General features: G+C 32.0%; 1 protein-coding gene across 1 annotated transcript; it reads left to right on the top strand.

Moving 5' to 3' along the window:
• Positions 1-2,950: 2,950 nt before the first annotated feature.
• LOC112728002 (uncharacterized) lies at positions 2,951-5,869 on the top strand. Its single transcript, XM_025777967.3, has 2 exons — positions 2,951-4,139; positions 5,317-5,869. The coding sequence occupies exons 1-2, from the start codon at positions 3,212-3,214 to the stop codon at positions 5,631-5,633; spliced, it is 1,245 nt and encodes a 414-aa protein (XP_025633752.1). The 5' UTR covers positions 2,951-3,211; the 3' UTR covers positions 5,634-5,869.
• Positions 5,870-18,527: the final 12,658 nt, after the last annotated feature.

Here is an 18,527-nt window from a genome sequence, read left to right as displayed (position 1 = left end):
CACAACTATACATATAAAAGCTTTTGAAGTCCTTTTTCCTATGAAAAACACGATTAGAGCGATTGCATGGCAGTAATTCCAAGCGAAAACCAGGTTTTACTATCCTAGCTGCATTAACTTCGTTAACACTATCCTTATCAGAAAATAGAGAAGCCCTTATTTTGACATCATCATCAACCCAGTCGTACGACTCATCGTCTTCAAACTTGGGCAACAATTTCACTTTCTTCTCACTCATTGTTTTTGATAAACTCAGAAAAACAGAAGTGAAAACAAAATAGAATAGAAGGAGAATATTACTAACCTCTGGTGCTCATGATGTTTAAAAGTTTCTGGATAACCACCTCCAGTTTATTGCAGGAAGCAAAATGCTAAACCGTTCATTTACTTAACTCTTTGAATCTATGATGAAAATCAATACCATTAAACGAAGCCCACTTTCAACAGTTACAATTAAGTCTTGGAACTCGCACCTGTCTAGGGAAAAGAATAATTAAAGTTTTACATGTATCGAGACTGGGAAAGTATTATAATTACAGTGACAAGTCTTTTCAGTTACCTATGAGTAACTTTAAAAGAGATATGCTGACCTGGGGGCACAGTGTACCGAGCTATAATTCGCCTATTATAAAGCTCAACCTATCTTTTTAAAGTCAGGTCAAGTTTGGGGGCTGTGATATGACCAGTAAACATCGGTTACAAGTTATAGCTCGGTAACGCCTAAAACCCAATCATAACCGACGATTTCATAATAGCCATAAAACAACCTTAAATCAATAACGTCGGATACACAATTAATCCTCTCCTTGGGCGTTACAACCTAAGGAAAACGGCCGACCTTTTCCACTAGGATATAAGGTGAACAAGAAAGCTACAGAACGTACGTCACTCTTTCTAAGATAAGATCCACTATCCACTTTACACTAACTTAAGCGTCGGAGTGCCTTTGCAGATATCCACCCTCGTTGTTCATCCATTGCCGACGTACGTCCCGATCCAGGCGAGAAGTCTATCGGTCTTTATCGGAGGACGAGCTATACCTCGGAATAGTTAGGCAAAAACATTTTCATAAATAAAAATTGACTTTAATTAGCTAAAAAAAATCTGTTACATTTACGATGAATTTTAGATATTCCGATTTGTAAGTGACATTTTATAGGGCCGAATTTAAAAAACCAACACAAAATTGGGCAAGTACACAATCCCCCAAGGCGAGCCTGTATAAGAGTCAACAAAGTCGGTGCAGTTCTTGGCAAGAACAGTAACAGAATCCAGCAATGGCCTTCCACATCGCTTTCTCCGACCTTAAAAAGTCAGCAACTACGGCACTATTTATTTTTTTGTTACAAAATGGCAAAACAACATTCACACAATCACACGCTTTAGGCCACATTGGACTTTTGTACCACAAACACAGGATCCATTGCATGGGGACCATGAAATGAATTATTTATTTACATAACACTTACTTGGACTAACTATTTTATGATCAACTTAGAGTCAATGCTTATTCATACCAATGTTTTTTAATAATTGTACCTCCGTACTATACCCCTATTATGGCTGAGAAAATTCTCTTCATAGGTACAGTTGGTTTATTAGGCCATCATGTCTAGAATTTAATTGATTTTTAATATCATAACAAAGATTCAATGGATGCAAGCCATGCAACTCTTCTCTTTTTGATAAACAAAAGTTTAGATAATAAATGTATTTGGATTCGAGACTTGACTATAGTGGATAGAACTCTTAAATATTATGTCTGGGAGTGTGATGTGAATAAATTTTGTAATACCTAAAATTAAAAACTGTTCAATCAAAATTAATATTGGTCATTCTATTAAAGCTACAACATACTTTTAAATTTGTTTGATCAATTATAAGAATATTTATATGTTATTGATAAAAAATAACTCTCACATTATATGCAGACATCGAACACAAAGACTCAGTCTTGTGTGATATGAAATCGCTCTTTCATAATTTCACTAACAATTTTTACAACTCTTTATATTAGATGCAATTTCCTCACACTTAATAATTGTGTTTAGTAATAATTTATGTTAAAAAGTACATAAAGAATGAGACATTAGAATCAAAGATAAAACGAATTAATTATATCTCTATCTCTCGTTCTCTCTTTTTACGGTGAATTATATGGTAAAGATGTAAGTTTAAAGATTTTTATTTAATAGAATGAAAGAGAGATTAATAAAGGTAAGACTCACATTTTGAATAATAATAAAATAATAAAAAATAACTATAAAAGGAATTATATTCTCTCTTTATACCACTCCAATCTGTACAATAGAGTGCCCCCTTTATATATTGTCCCTAATTTTAGGAAAATTAAAAATAAGATAAATTTGTCTCATAATAAACCTATTTTATATCAAAAATGCTATTGCCACCAATATAATATTTATGTATAAATACATATGTGATTTAATTTATTTTTAATATATATTTATATTTCAATATGTATTTTATACTAATGACTGACTTTGATAACTAATTTTAGTATACACATAACATAATCATTTTTATATTTATACTTTTCCTTATTCAAATAGGTTCATATCTCTTATCATTAAATTCCACGGTTAATTACAAGTTTACAACAAGTGACATAATGACCTCAAAATTAATTAATCATATTATTTATACACCAAAAATAAATTATTGTATATAAAAATATGTATTTAGCATTTTATAAAAAATATTGTAAATAAGTTTGATTATTTATCTATTATTACAAGTTTGATGATTAAAATTAATTATTTTAATGACTGATTATTTAATTAAAAATTATAAATTAATACATATAAATATACACAAATATATATATATATATATATATATATATATATATATATATATATATAGATTAATTTAGTAGTTGATTTTTAGTCTACACCCACTATTTTTATACTTCTAATTAAGAAAAACGTTTTTCTTTTTGCAAGCTACCCTAAAAATGATATATTAAGCATACAAGAATCTTAGCCATGGGAAAAAGCATCACAATCTAGTGTGAACTCATTGACCCATTTTCTAACCCACCAAACCAATTCTATTTAATAATTGATAATCACACTTTTCACCCTCCACATTCAAAAGCATCATCATTTTTTCTCTTCATTCTCCACACCACAATTTCCACCTTCAAAAGCATCACTTTCCATTGCAATAATTCACAAACTTTGTTGTTATGGCAAAACATGAAAAACCACAACCTGGGTGTTTCTCTGGATTCTTGCGTGTGATCCTATGTGCTGGAACTGGAACTAGTCCTCCAGTTCATCCATCTCAAGATGAATCAGAAAATGTGGATTCAATTTCAAACAAAAGAGATGCATTGATCCATGAAGATTTTGCTGCTACCCCCGGATTGGTGGCAAGACTAATGGGGTTGGATTCTGTTCCCAACACCAACTGTTTGATGAAAGGACACTCCCCAGATTCAGTTCCAAGGAGTAGGTCAGTGAATTTTGTGGACTACTTGCTAAATTTCGAAGTAGGCCAAGAAAATTTCCATCGCCGGGCGAAGACTTCAGCCTCGTTTCGTGAGGTTCCGGCATCTGCATTGGCTTATAGTCAGCAAAAACAAGATCATGATCTTGTTGTGTTTCATAATTGGGATTACAATGTGGTTAAGGATCATGAAGCTCGACGCGAGTCGAGGAAATTTGAAGTAGGGTTGATGAAAGAATCAAAGCAGGGGAAGAAACAGAGCAAAGAAACAGGGGAAAGGAATCAAAGGAAGAACAAGAAGATTTCAAAGTTGAAGAATGAACCTAGAAGGGTTCCTTCTAACTCTAATATGAATGGTAGAAAGGTTAGAAAGCAAAGTGAAGATAAAGATTGTTCTAGTGTCTCTTCATGTTCTTCAAAGAGTTATGGTTATAGATATAGTAGTAGTGGTGGTAATGGTGATTGTGATTCAAGCACAGGTTCTTGTTCTCCATTATTGCAAAGCAAGTATAAGAAAGAGTTTGTTGAATCAAATCTCAAAAACAAGATGAGAAAGAAGAAATCACCAAAGAAGATAGAGAGTGATTGTGTCTCAGAAAATCTCAGTCCAATTTCAGTTCTTGATGTCAATGATTCTCCTTCCCTCTATGGAACAACTTCTCTAGGTTTGTTTATTCAATTCCCTCTTCTTTTAATTTTTTTCCCTTTCCATTTTATATTTATTACTTTTAAGTTCCTTCAAGAAATAGTTTGAAATTAACGTTTTAAGGATATGATTTAGCTATTTAAAAAATTTGATGTGCTCATTATAAATATAATATTTTATTTATTAATTAATTTATTTTACCTTCTAAACAAGTATTCTTGATAAGATTGTTAAGAATAAGAGCCGTCTAACCAATTTAGTGAACTAATTGTGTCTATGGTATATGATTACTTATCAGATATTCTTTGTCATTGGTATATTGAGATTGTAAATTATTTTACATAATTATTTAATTATAGAGTAATTGTGAAAATTTATTTTTTTCCCTATTAATGTGATGATACATCATTAAATGTAATACAACTATTGAATAATTGTGAAAATAATAACTGAATTTTTTTTATGTTTACATTTTTTAAATATAAAAAATAAATTAATTTTATATTTCTTTGATTTTTTTCTCCTCTCATCATATATTTATCCATCATAATATTAAAAAAAATCAATCATATTAAGTATATATCAAAATCAGGTACTAGAATAAATTACACATTGAAATATAAAATACATATTAAAAATAAGTTAAACTATACATAAACTTATATATAAATGGTATAATTACTCAGTTAGTTCTTATAGTTTTACTAAAATTTAATTAGGTCCCCTATATGTTTTTTTCTCTCAATTGGGTCCTTACACTGCTTTAATTTTGTAATTAAGTCCTTCATAGTGTAAAAAATATTAGAGTTAATTGAATATTTTTTCGCAAATTGAAAGTATTTATAATTAAAAACTTAATTAAATCTTGACCGCATGTATTTTGATAAAAGTATTATGTTAATTTTAACATTTTTAATATGAAAAGGACGGAATTACAAACTTAAAAGCAGTGTAGAAACTTAATTGAAAGGAAAAAAAGTATAGGAATCTAATTAAAAATTTGATAAAACTATAGAGACTAATAGAATAATTAAACCTATATAAATATATGGTGATTTATTTTAGCATACAAATAGTATTTTTGTAAAAACAATATACACATAGAAAAAAATAAATAGTACAAATAACATTATTTTTTTTCTGTGTCGCAATCAACTTTAATTGAATATGCGCTATTATTATTATTATTATTGCAGATGCTACACAACCCTTGCCTTCAAACTCAAAGTGGAAATCTTCACCACTGAGATCATCAAGCGATGGAATTGAAGCCACAAGAAGCAATGAGAAAGATGGTGCTTATGCCAACATTGACATCAACGGAGAAGTAGAATATTACTCAGAATTATTTTTAAAACTTTGCACAATGATAGAAAAGGATATAAGAGAGTTAGATTGCACAACGAAGCATGTGCACGAGGATTTTGAGCAAATTTGTTTGGTGTTTGAACACAAAATTTTGGATCTTTTATTACACGAACTTGTCAATGATATTGTGGAACTTTCATGTTGAATTTTTTTTTTTTTTTTGTGCGTGTGTGTATAAGTTAAAACTTAAAAATTAGGTGAACTAGGTCCTTAGATTAGTATGTAGTCCTTTTAGTTTTATTATGATGATGTAGTAACAGTGTAAATTGTCATGTAATCTATTTTAATAATTTTAGCTCTAAAACATGTTTAGACTATCAATGCTGTATTGCACGAAAAAAAAAAATTTGTTCATTGTAATATTGTTTTGAATACCTTAGAGTGCATAATTTTTTTAGTATTAAAAGTTTATAGTAAGAAATCCAAAAAAAGTGATAGATAAATAATATTTTGAAAAAAAAAAAAAAACTATCAATACTTGCTTATTAATTTCATTATCTTTCATTAACCCATCTTGATATGTATGAAATTCACAACTATAATAAACAATGAAAAAGCTTGATATGTATGAAATTCACAACTATAATAAACAATGAAAAAGCAAAACAATATGTGAAAGTGGTTCAAGAACAAAAAAGGTAGCAGAACAGAATGCTAATAACTAGTAATCTTGGGACACAAGCAAACGATAGGGAAGAGTTCTGTATTACTAGTTTCTGTGTCATTTAGAATGAGTGGAGAGATTTATGAATTGCATGTGTATATATCACTCTACACAATTAGGGGTGGCAACACTATCTGAACCTGCGGGTATCCATCCCGCCCCTACTCGTACCAGGGCGGGTTCTTGGGTGGAGCTGGACGGGGTCGGGTTTAGGTTAAACCCGCTCCTACCCGTCCCGGTATATATAATATATATATTTTTAATATATAATATATGTAACATATATAAAATAATTAGTAAAATGATTAATAATATTATATCATATATAAATTTTTATTTTAATTTATGTTATGTATGTAAATGGTGGTTATATAATTTTTAAAATTTTATTTTATTTGTTGGATTTAATAACTATAGGGACGGGTAGGGGTGGGGCGGGTACCCGCAGGGGCGGGTTAGGGTTTAACATTTTACTACCCGTGGGTAGGGCGGGGCAGGTTTTATGCGAGTTTTTTGTCAGGCGGGGCGGGATCGGGTAGAGCAAAAACTCGCCCCTACCCGCCCCGTTGCCACCCCTATATACAATGCCTACTTACCTATATACATTAGGTGACCTCGTTTATATCTCTACTCTCTACACCCACTCAAACTAAAGGGTGGCTATGGAAAACACACCCTAAGTTTGGTAAAAAAAAATTGATAAAGGAAAGTGTTTTTGGAGGGTTTATTTAAAATATCATCCACTCGTGAATGAATGAGAAAATAAATGAGAAATTATATAAATCACATGTAATTAGTTTTTGGAGACCAAATCATGTACAAAATGCAAATTAACTTTAAAGTGTTCGCTACAACTATAGAAACAGGAACAATAGCTAACAAAACAACTCCTAAATTAGTTTTTGGGAGATATCATGACATTATAATAAATATAAATAAATTCCTAAAGTGGTCTCTCAAATTCGGGTCCTGCATCAATGTTGTTTTTTAGTTTCCAATTGTACTAAATGTACCTTTCAGTTTAAAGTCCGAACAACATACAGATTTCTTTGTCTAATTCCAGCGTGAGTCAACAAGCGAAATATTGACCTGACACTGCCACTGCCACATAGGACGTCTAAAACGACATTGTTTTGCTTGTAGGCGCGAAATGAAAAAGAACGGCGTCGTATTATTGTGTAGGGGTATTGAAAGGTTTCTTGGGTAAGGGTGATCATTCACAACTCTTTCTTCTTCTTTTCTTAAACCGTTTTGTCTCCTCCTCTCTAGAGAATGTCGTGATAGTAGGGCACCTTCACATTAACAATTTTCTGAGTTTGTTAGCACAAGAAGGAAGGACACCAACTATAGGAAGTTGCTGAAGTAGAGGGTACGATCATGTTGAATATGAATGAAGTTAACAATATTGTTACCGATTGAAAAAAATAATACTCATTGATCGTTCTTTATTTGTGTTGTTCTTTGAGGTGATTTCATTTGTATTTATGTTTTTTTGAGATTATTATGATGTTAGGTTTTTTGTGGTTACTATGTTAGGGAGAGATTTTGTTTGCTCTGTTTTCTTATGCATGAAACAAAATTTTTTCATGAATGCTACTCATGTGAAGTTGTGATCCACTATTATAGTGCTGCATGTATTTAATTTGTTCATTTATATATGTTGCAAATGGATAAAATTTTGGATATTATGTTTCATTATGGAGGAAATTTTGAAAAGGGTGTTGACAGAAGGTGGGGTACTATCCTGATAATAGAAGCTGTTTGGGTGATCTTGAGGTGGATATGTTGGATGTATTTTATCTGAGATACTACTTTAAGGAGTTAGGTTATGATAGAATGAAGGAAGTTTGGTGACTTGTACCTGGAAAGAGCATGGAGGTGGGTTTGAGGAAGTTAAACACTGATGCAAAGTTAAGAGAGATGTGTCGGATGGGTTCACAAAACCAGGATCTTATTGATATTTTTATTGAACATGAGATTTTGTCACCCGAACTGCGGCAAGGGAAGGAGGTTATGATCTATGTTGATGATCAAGTAAGGGAACTTAGAGAATGAGCAAAGAAAAATGCCACATCCGTTTCACTCCATTGTGCTGATCCCAATGCTGAAAAGACTCCCACTATTAATAGTAGTCGACCAAGTGACTAAGCACCTAAAATCTCAGTTACAGTGCCTAAAAAACAACAACTAAAAAAAAAAAGACTAAGACAGTCCCCAAACCAACTCAAACCAAAGTGAGCAGGAGGTATTGCTTGAGGTCTGTTGCTGTGGTAGGTTGCACAAAGGATCAGAAAAAGTCGCAGGATATCAAGATACCTGTAATGTTGTTGTCCTCTGATGAAGACTCCTCTAATTCTGATGAAAGTGCAGAAGATAATCCCTATAAACTAGTTAGGGAAGATAGCTCATCTGATTTATGGGGGGGGGACCCTATTCCTTCATGTAAGCAAAAATGTAAAAAAAAAAACATATATATAAAGAAGAGTGCTGAAAAGGGTAATGGTAAGGGTTTGGGGAAGGAGAAGGAGAAGATATGTGTTGATGACGACGCTTTTGTAGAGGATGTTTCTGATTTTGAAATAGATCTTGGTTTTGTAGGAGGTGGCAGGCCTGAAAATTATGATGCCTATGATCCTGAGACTGATTTTGATGGTGGCAACTCCTGGCATTCGTTGGAAATAAAAACTCCACCGAATTCTGAAGACGAGCTAGAGAAAAAGGATGAATCTGATGAAGTGTTTCTAGTTTTTAGGGAGGGTGCTAGGTTTGGTGAGTTATATTTAGATGTTGGAATGAAGTTTAATACCAAGTGGGATTTCAAAGACGCTGTTAGGGAGTATACCATCCAAGAGGGAATGCGTATTTGATTCAAGAAGAATGATAGGAAGAGGTTAAGGGCAGTATGCAAGGTGAAGGAATGTAGCTGGGTTATTTTTGCTCGAACGACCATGAGGATACTTGCTGGCAAGTGAAGATATTCATAGATGACCATACCTGTCCAAGAGAGAATAAGAACAACGCAGCCAACAGAAAGTGGTGTGCTAGTAAATTGATGAGGAAAGTGAGGAAGTATCCCAACTTTAGACATTGTGATGCTAATACATTCTTCAAGACCAAGTATGATTTGTCATTGAATAGGAATTCAAACTTAAGGGCACTGTCTGATGCTAGAAACGTTGTCTATAGTGATGAAAAGGCACAATATGTGCTAGTAAGAGACTATAAAGAGACTTTGTTGAAAACCAACCCGGGTTTAATTGTTCAGATTTGCACTAATCCGCAGCCAAATGGTGAGGTAATTTTTTAGAAGATGTATGTCTATTTAAGTGGATGCAAGAATGGCTTCAGGGTTGGTTGTCGTCCACTCATTGGACTTGATGGAGCTTTCCTAAAGATTGTGTTAGGAGGCCAGATTCTTTCAGCAGTTATGTAGGATGCTAACCATCAAATATACGTTATTGTATGGGCAGTTGTTGAAGTTGAGAACACAACGAATTGGAAGTGGTTCCTGAAACTGTTGCACCAAGGCTTGGGAGATTCATAGCAAGGTATTCTAAGTTGCTAAATATTTAACTTATTATTGTCATGATGTTTGCACTGTGTCATATTAGTTGCTATTACTGTGTTTAAGGGTCTTGTTTATGTGCACAATAACAAAAGTGAGTGACTTTTATGGTCCTATAATATGAATGTGAGGGACTGTTATGGTGAGTAAACAATAATGTCAGGGACAATTATGGGTCATGACACTGAATACTTAGGGACACTTATTTAGAATGATCATGGGTATAAAAGCTAATTGTATGTGTTACCTCTGGGTTGTAGGGCCTGCTTCATGCTATGCAGGAGGTGATGCCTAATGTGCATCACCGATTCTGTGTATGCATAAATGGAGAAATTTTAACAAACAGTGAAAAGATCTAGAGCTTAGGGACTTATTATGGGATTGTGCACGTGCCACTACTTATGAAGAATTTAAGAAACATATGAAAAAGATGAAGTGACTTAATGAGGATGTATGGGCGTACCTAGAAAAATGGCCAAGACATTCTTGGACAAGGTCACAGTTCAGTTACAAGGCGAAGTAAGATTCTATTTGTAACAACGCGTGTGAAGTATTCAATTTGAGGATAAAGGAAGCTAGGGGAAAGCCGATAATCACCTTGCTTGAAGAAGTGAGGATGTTTGTAATGAGGACAGTGGCCAAGAATAAGGTAAAGCTGGATAATCATGTGGGGATACTTTTCCCAGTAATCAAGAGTAGACTTGAGAAGGTGAGAACAGAATCTAAACACTGGCACTCAATTTGGGCTTGAGACACCGACTATGAGAAGTTCAAGGTACATGGGCATCTTACAAACCATGTAGTTGACTTGAAAAAAAAAGCTATGTACTTACCAATTTTAGATGCTAACTAATGATACTTTTAACTTTCTATCACACGTTTATTATATGTTTATTCAATTCTTAGTTACTTAAATATGTTTATTTCAGTAGTTAGTTACTTTTTTATTATTTACTGTGACTTAGTTACTTAGTTAATTAGTTATTGAATTATATATGTTTGATATCATGAATTAGTTACTAATTTACTTAGTTAATCAGTCACTTAGTTATTTAGTTAAGTAGTTATTGGATTAATTACTTAATTATTCTACTTAATTACCTAAACTACTTAGGGTTTAGTTACTTAAACTAATTAGGGTTTATAAATTATCTGTATGCAGTATTATGTCACTTTATATTTGCCGCCACTTATTATTGTTTATATGTTTGGTTAGTTAATTTGTTACTTAATTAATTAGTTAATTAGTTAGTTACTTAATTAATTACTTGGTTATTATTTCTATGTTTGCAGGAATTTTGTATGTACATGCTTGTATTGCTATTGCTAGAGTGAGCAAACATCTAAAAAATTTTTGTCACAAGCTATTAACTATGGAGTCCTACAAAGTTACTTACATCCACCACACCAACTCCCTACCTGGCCAACAATTATAGGAACGATCTAAATGTAATAGACCTTTAGCACCATTGGTTAAGAGAAAATCGAAAAAACTCCAAACCAAGATGAGAATGAATGTGGATGAAGGAGGACACTCTAACAAGAAATCAAAGCCAACTACCACTTTGAAGAGGCAACTACAACCATTTACTTACAAGTATTGTCTACAGAAGGGTCATATCAAAAGAAGATGTAAGAAAAAGAGAGCTGACAATATTGTAGAAGCTATTGCTGCCGCCAAAGCTGTGAGGCTGCTGCAAAAGACCCTAAGAATGTTGCTCAAAATTCCACTGAAACTGCTTCTGTTACAGCAACTGGTGCTGCAACAACATCTGCTACTGCTGCAACTGCTAATCCTATCCCTTTTGTGGAAGTGGATGTCCAGCAGGCTGAGATTGATCTATCTCAGCCATTATATTCTGAAGTAGAAGACTCCCAAAAGGTATTATTTCATAAGTGTTCATATTATGTATTTTTAAAATTTGGAATATTCTAATTTCTATGTTGATGGGGAAAAATTTTCGGTTCGGAATTTTCACGAAATAATCACGTTACAAGTATAGATCCAAACCAACAGACAACTCTCAATCAAAGTTTAATTTATTTGTCATAATGCAAATCAACAAAAATTGAGAGTATTTAAACCCCAGGTTGTCTCTCAACAAAAATTGCAGGAAAGTGTGTATATTATTGGTTATGAGAAAGTAAAACTGCAACTAACGAAATATAAATGCTAAAAGACACTCCTGAAAAGTATTAAGAGTCAAGGTTTCCTATCCTAGATCATTGACCACAACATGGCAATTACAAAGAGTTAATTCCACTAAGCTTTCCTCTAATATCGGAGGGAGAAATCAAATGGACATAGTTGATCCGAAAACTAACTAATAACCCTAAATTGCCAATTACATTGAGTGATATCAAGGCACCTAAGTCCTCAATACTAAACCAAGAGTGCTAAAAATCTAGCATAAAATTAAGAGAGACATTTCATCAAATACCTAGAAAGCATAAAATGAAAGCATATTAAAATAGCAAGAAATATAAAATCTAAAGTTAACAAATGTAAGATAACAATAATAACAACTCAATTAAACATCAATTAACATAAGAACATCAAATTACATTAAATAGAAATTAAAATCAACAAGGGTTCATAAGATCAAAAACAACAAAATAAAGGAAACAAGTAAAGCTAAGACAGCAAGAATGTAGTAACAAGAAATTACAAGGAAAACTAAATCAAGACAAGATCAAAACCTAAATTTAAAAGGTAATTAAGCTAAATCTACCCTAATTCTAGAGAGAAGAGAGATTTTCTCTCTCTAGAAAATGACCTATAACATGATTCTAAACTAAACCTAATTGCTCTCCTCTTGTTCCTTCTTGAAATTGGCTTCAAATATTTCAGAAATGAGCTGGATTGGGTTTTGGAAGGCCAGAAATTGCGACCCACGTATTGCATTAAATGAACTCACGTGATTAATTCGTGCAGACACATGCCTGACCATGCGTACACATGGTTGTACAAAATTGCAAACGTGCGTACGCATGAATGCTTGTGCGTACGCATGGTCGTAAAATACTCCAAACTCCATTTCTTCATGAATTTTTCACGTTTGCATACTTTCTCCTCACTCCTTCAATCCATACTTGCTTATAAACCTGAAATCACTTCATCAAACTATCAAGGCATCGAATGGAATTAAAGTGAATTAAATCTATCAATTTAAAGGCCTAAAAAGCATATTTTCACTCTTAAACACAATTTAAGAAGAATCCACAAAATCATGCTATTTCAATGAATAAATGCAAGAGAAATCAATAAAATCTACCCAATTAAAACAAATAAATATCATGAAATATGGATTCATTATATGTCTATTTATTTTGTCATTTGTATGTGCTGCAGGTTCGTCCACTTAAGAAGAAGGCACCAAGCAGACCTGCAAAGCTGGCACCTAGAAGAAGGCCACCTCCTCCAACAGGGTTTATAACCTTGAATCCAGTGCAGGGAGCTAATAAAGTCACTGTAGGACGGTTGGCAGACTTCTTCAAGTTTGAGCCCACCCTCGGATTCAAAGCCCCAAAAAAGAAATGATTAATGTCCATAGGTTTAGAATGTCAGCTTCAAAGTTTGTGATATTTTATAAAACAATTATGACAATGTTCTTGTTTTTTGTTTGTTGGAAATTTTTAGACTTCTCTGTAACTATATTATGGTATTTAGGTTACCGAAAAATAGTTAAAACAATGCTAATATATATTTTTTTAATGTTATTGTCATCATTGCATTATTATAGAACTTTAGATGAACTAATGTTATTTTGGGTTAATTATGAATGATATTTTATGATAGTTATTATTATTGTTGCTTATCCATTTGATAATTGTGTGTTTACGAAAACAAAACTAGAGAAACAAGCTACCAAAGAGCACAATCATTTCATGCATCAAAATCCACCTTATATCAATTACAATGTTTATAAAATGGATTACATTAACATCATGGTTCTACATTGCAGGACTGATTTTGTTCAAACCTTCAACAACAACATTAATACAAACACAAATACTATGAAAAATCATAAACCAAACACTTAGATCATCACTTTTACATTTTTTATGTCTGCTTCCAGTTTACCCACCTTCCATGCAATGTTCATCTTCATCCGAGCCTTCTTATTTTCTTCATCAACTTTCACCGGCACCTTATCTTGTACAGAAAGTTAATGCACTCACGTTATAATTTGGACACCTGAAAAACGGTTTATTAGGATGCGTATTTGTCTCTAACCACCTAAGGACCGACCAACACCCACATCCACACCACTCTGGAACTGGTCCACGCTTGCTTCGCACATTGTTCCTTGTCCAATTTTCCGTCGCAGAGGAGTGATTCGGACTTCTTGAAATGTGACTGCCACTCATCGACCCAATAGCAATAGTAAGCTAGAACAAGCTGACGAACAGAATCAGAAAAGAAGGAAGAAGAACTACGTTTAGGATTTATGATTGGAGTCAAGGACTAAATTAAAAAAATTTTAAAAGGTATTATTTCACATCAACTAGCTGTTTCTGACGTCCTACGTGGTAGTGACAATGTCAACTCAGCGCTCCGCTTGTTAACTCACACCGAAATTGGGTAGAGCTGAGGAATATGTATGTAACTCGAACCTCAAACTGAAAGGTACATTTAGTGTAATTAAAAACCGAAGGATAATATTGATGCACGGGCCGAATCTGAAAAAATTACTTTGGAAATTTATTCTAATCAACATTGATCGATCGAAAAGTCAGCTCTCTTGTTTACCTATTTTTTTTCTTGATTATGTAAAGTTAAAAATAAATTAAGGCCTATAAATAGATACAAGTAAAATTCCTTTAAGCCGAAGAATTTTCTAAAATAAATAGCCGATTAAATTATAAAAAAGTTGCAGCTTGTTCAATTTATTTGAAGAATCACTAAACGATGAATGCTGGTGACTTAAGAGAACAAGAGAAGCTTAAATTATCATCTTAAAATCTTCTTATTGAATTGCTTATAGCTTGTGAGTAATTTATTATTTTTGTTACTATTATCAATTATATTCAAATAACAGTGTCCGTAACAAATTTATAATGGTAATGTTCTGTCAAAAACGCGTTTATTTATTTCGTTTGAACTGTAATTGCAGAAAAGATCAGAGAGTACCATTTCAATTTCATCGATAATAAGTTACAAATAAAATAGCTGGAAAATCCTCCTCATAAAGGAATTAGTTACGAAGACGAAAACTTATATATATTCGTTGGAGTGACATATAATTCTTCCTCAATTAATAATTTCGAGTTTGAATTTTATTTGGATAGAAAAACTGAATGTCGGGTAAAAAGTTATATCCTTTATTAAGATTTCTACTAATAATTATTTATGTGTTTTTATCTAATGATTTAAAATATTAAAATAAATAATTTTTTATAATATAATATTAAAATTTTTATTATTAAAAATCACAAATTTAATTTTTTTGTTTATTCTAAAAAAAAATTTAGTATAAAATAAATAAAAAATAAAATAAAAAATATTTATAGTCTTACAGAACAAAACTAAAAAAATAGAAATTTTGGGTTATCAAATCCTTACGCGCCATGATTCATTGAAATTGCAACTCATCATGAAGTTCAGTGCCTTGGTATACATAGTAATAATTTTAAATTTCAATGGTGCCATTTTTCTGTCTTTATTACTCTCTGTCTCTGGTTTGTGTCGGTGCACAAATTGCACTTTGCCCATACCCATATAGTATGATATATTTTTTGGTGCCTATATAGTATATGATATATGCACAAATGTAATCGTTTTCATCCAATTTTGTTTCGCTAGGAAAAAATAATGGAATCCGAAGCAAAATAGAACCACATAGAATATCGTCAGGTCAAGAAATTACTTATTCCAAAAATTTAAATTTATAAAAAAAGTTTTATAAATAATTATATTTTTAATATTTTTAAATAATTTTTTTTTAGATTTATTTGTCTTTTTACATAAATTATATCATAATACTATTCATTTCAAAAATTTAAGTTGATAAATAAAAATAATATGAATAATTATATATATTTCTAAAAAAGTAATATTATAATGCAAATATAACTATTGTATTATTATATTGTTTGTTTCAAAAAATTAATATTGTTTCAAAACTTTAATATTGTATTATTATATTTTTAATATTGTTTGTTTCAAAAATTTAATTTATTTATATAAGACATTTTTTCGGACTTAAAGGTGATGTATAGGGTTTTTTTTAAGTTTATTTTATGGTAAATTTCTTTCTTTCCAAAATAACAATAATTAAAAAATTTAAATTAATAAAAAATATATAAATAATTATATCTCATTAGAAAAGAATAGTAATTCAGCTCTTGTTCATATCTTTCTCAATAAAAGGTAGAAAATTTTTTCTTGCGTTTAGGAGTTAACAATAATGTCCAGCCTAAAATTTTTTTTTTCCTTGCCCCTTTTCTCTTAAAAGTTAAAACTCATTGAATTTTGATGGAGTTAGCTGAATTGTATATCATTATGATGAGATAATATTATTTAATTATTAGTTATTTTCGATCCCAATTGATGAATCATTTGAGTTGAACCAAGGAAAAAGACTGTTAGAGAAAAGACTGCTGGAAATAAAATAGACAACATAACTACATAAGCAATATGTTAAGTATTGGGAGATCTTTGCTTGCCAAAGCCATTGAAGCCATCCTCATTTCATCAATTAATAATATAATTTATTATTTTTTTGCAAAAAAAAAAAAAAAAACTCAAGTTTCAATTTTTTTTTTTATGAAAAAAAGAGTTATACACAATAAGGTGAAGCAACAAGAAAAAGTAAAATATTAGACAAATAAATAAAAATTCAACTTATAGTTATTTTTGGTATTGTCATTACAACTATATGAATCAATAACCACTTCACTCTTTATAGCTCCTAATTGATCTGTTAATTATTTTTACTACACCTATTTTTTAATTTCTAAAGATTCTGTCATTTCTTTTCAATTAAGTATTTCAAATGATAGCAAAAAAATTAATCAACCACCTGTTACGTTCTTCTTTTCTTATAGGTGTACATGTTCAACTCTCAAAGTATTGTTTAATTGTCCCTAGAATAGCTCATAATTTATCATAGGCAAGAAACCAAGCACATCACACCTGTCAAGTAAACCCCCAATCAAAGAACAAGTGGTAAACATTCTCAATATTTTTTTACATAATACACAATCTTATCGTTTTGATCAATAACGCCTAATCTACGCAATTTCTCCTTAGTATTAACTCTATCGACTAACACAAATCAGGTGAATAACTCAATTCTGGTGGCACCAAACCTCTCCAAATAGAACTAGTGAAACTATAGCTTGTAATATCCTCCAGAAGTATTTCAGCCTGCAAAACCTGCACAAAAGAGTTAGCTGAATAAACACCTGATTTGTCAAATTTTCACACTAATCAGTCCCCTCTCAGCTGTTAATTTGACTGACTGTAGAATCCCATGAAGTTGGTTAACCAATTCCAACTTCCATTAGAATAGTTCCCTTCTTCATTGAAAATTCCATATTCACTCTAACCTATCCTAGAATCCACAATCCCCTATAATAGATCCTCTTTAATTTGAGACCGAAAAAAGCTTTGAAAAAGTGACCTTCAACACACCACACAGTAGCCAATTGTCCTCCTAAAGTCGAATATTTCTTCCATCCCCTACCTCCAAAGATAGCCTTTTGATCATCTTATCTCTCACCTCCTGCTCCTTTATTTGACATATATCCTTTAAAGGACTCCCTTAGGTATAGCCTGACAAAAGAGTAATTCATTAGGATTATTCAAGCTATTGTAAGAGCACACAATTTTCTTTTATAATGGACAATCTTCCTTTAAAAATCACCACCACTACTTGAACAAAAGAGTTATATTACAAATCACTGCATTACTCACTCCCAAACCTCCTAGCCTTTTTGGAGCTTGTACTATTTCCTATCTCACTAAAGGTAACCCATGCTTGTCATCCTCTTTACTGCATAGGAATCTCCTCTGCAAAGAAATTAACTTCTCTGCCACTGCTTTGGGTATTTTATATAAGCTGAGGTAGTAAATTGGCAGATTATTAAGCACAGATTTAATAAGAACCAGCTTACCAGTTTTATTAAGTGTTTTTGCTTTTCACAAGTTGAGTTTCTCTTCCACTTTGTCTATTACGGATTTTCATGTCTTGACTAGTCTTGGATTCACTCCTAAAGAAATACTAAGGTATTTGACTGGAAATAAAGCTTTCTTGCACCCTAACAATCTACACTTTCTTTGTGTCCACTCCTACTCGCAATTAACCAGAATCAAGCTAGATTAATCGAAATTAATACTCAATCCATACATCATCTCAAAGCACCGCAGAAGTCACTTGTAGTTCCTGATATTCTCCTTTTTCAGTGGGCAAAATAGTACAGTATCATCCGCAAATTGCAGGTGGGACAACTCAATATTGTCTCTTCCAACCAACAGGAAAGAAATTCGTCCATTTCTTACCATCTCCTTTTACCATCCTATGGCGAACATGAACAACAAGAACAAATAGGAACGGAGAAAAAGAATCACCTTTCCTTAGACCCCTTTCTATCTTAAAAGATTTAAATGGCGAACCATTTATTAGAATCGACATGGACACCGTACAGACACATTTCTTAAACCACCATCTCCATTTTTTACCAAAGTCCATTTTTTGAAGTACAATATCCACAAAATTCCACTTGACTCTATCGTAAACTTTTTGGAAATCTAGCTTAACTATCGTCGATCTCTTCTTCCTCGTCTTCAACCACTGCACAGTTTC

Source organism: Arachis hypogaea, chromosome 12 (assembly GCF_003086295.3).
Source record: "Arachis hypogaea cultivar Tifrunner chromosome 12, arahy.Tifrunner.gnm2.J5K5, whole genome shotgun sequence".
NCBI classification, from domain to species: Eukaryota; Viridiplantae; Streptophyta; class Magnoliopsida; order Fabales; family Fabaceae; genus Arachis; species Arachis hypogaea.
Note: the sequence above shows the minus strand (reverse complement) of the source record. Positions and strands in the feature narration are given on the sequence as shown.

Bases quoted from the DNA above. Each gene is read 5' to 3' on its own strand.
- LOC112728002 (XM_025777967.3), top strand. From the start codon at position 3,212: ATGGCAAAACATGAAAAACCACAACCTGGGTGTTTCTCTGGATTCTTG. The intron at 4,140-5,316 runs GTTTGTTTATTC...TTATTATTGCAG, and splicing joins CTATGGAACAACTTCTCTAG to ATGCTACACAACCCTTGCCT.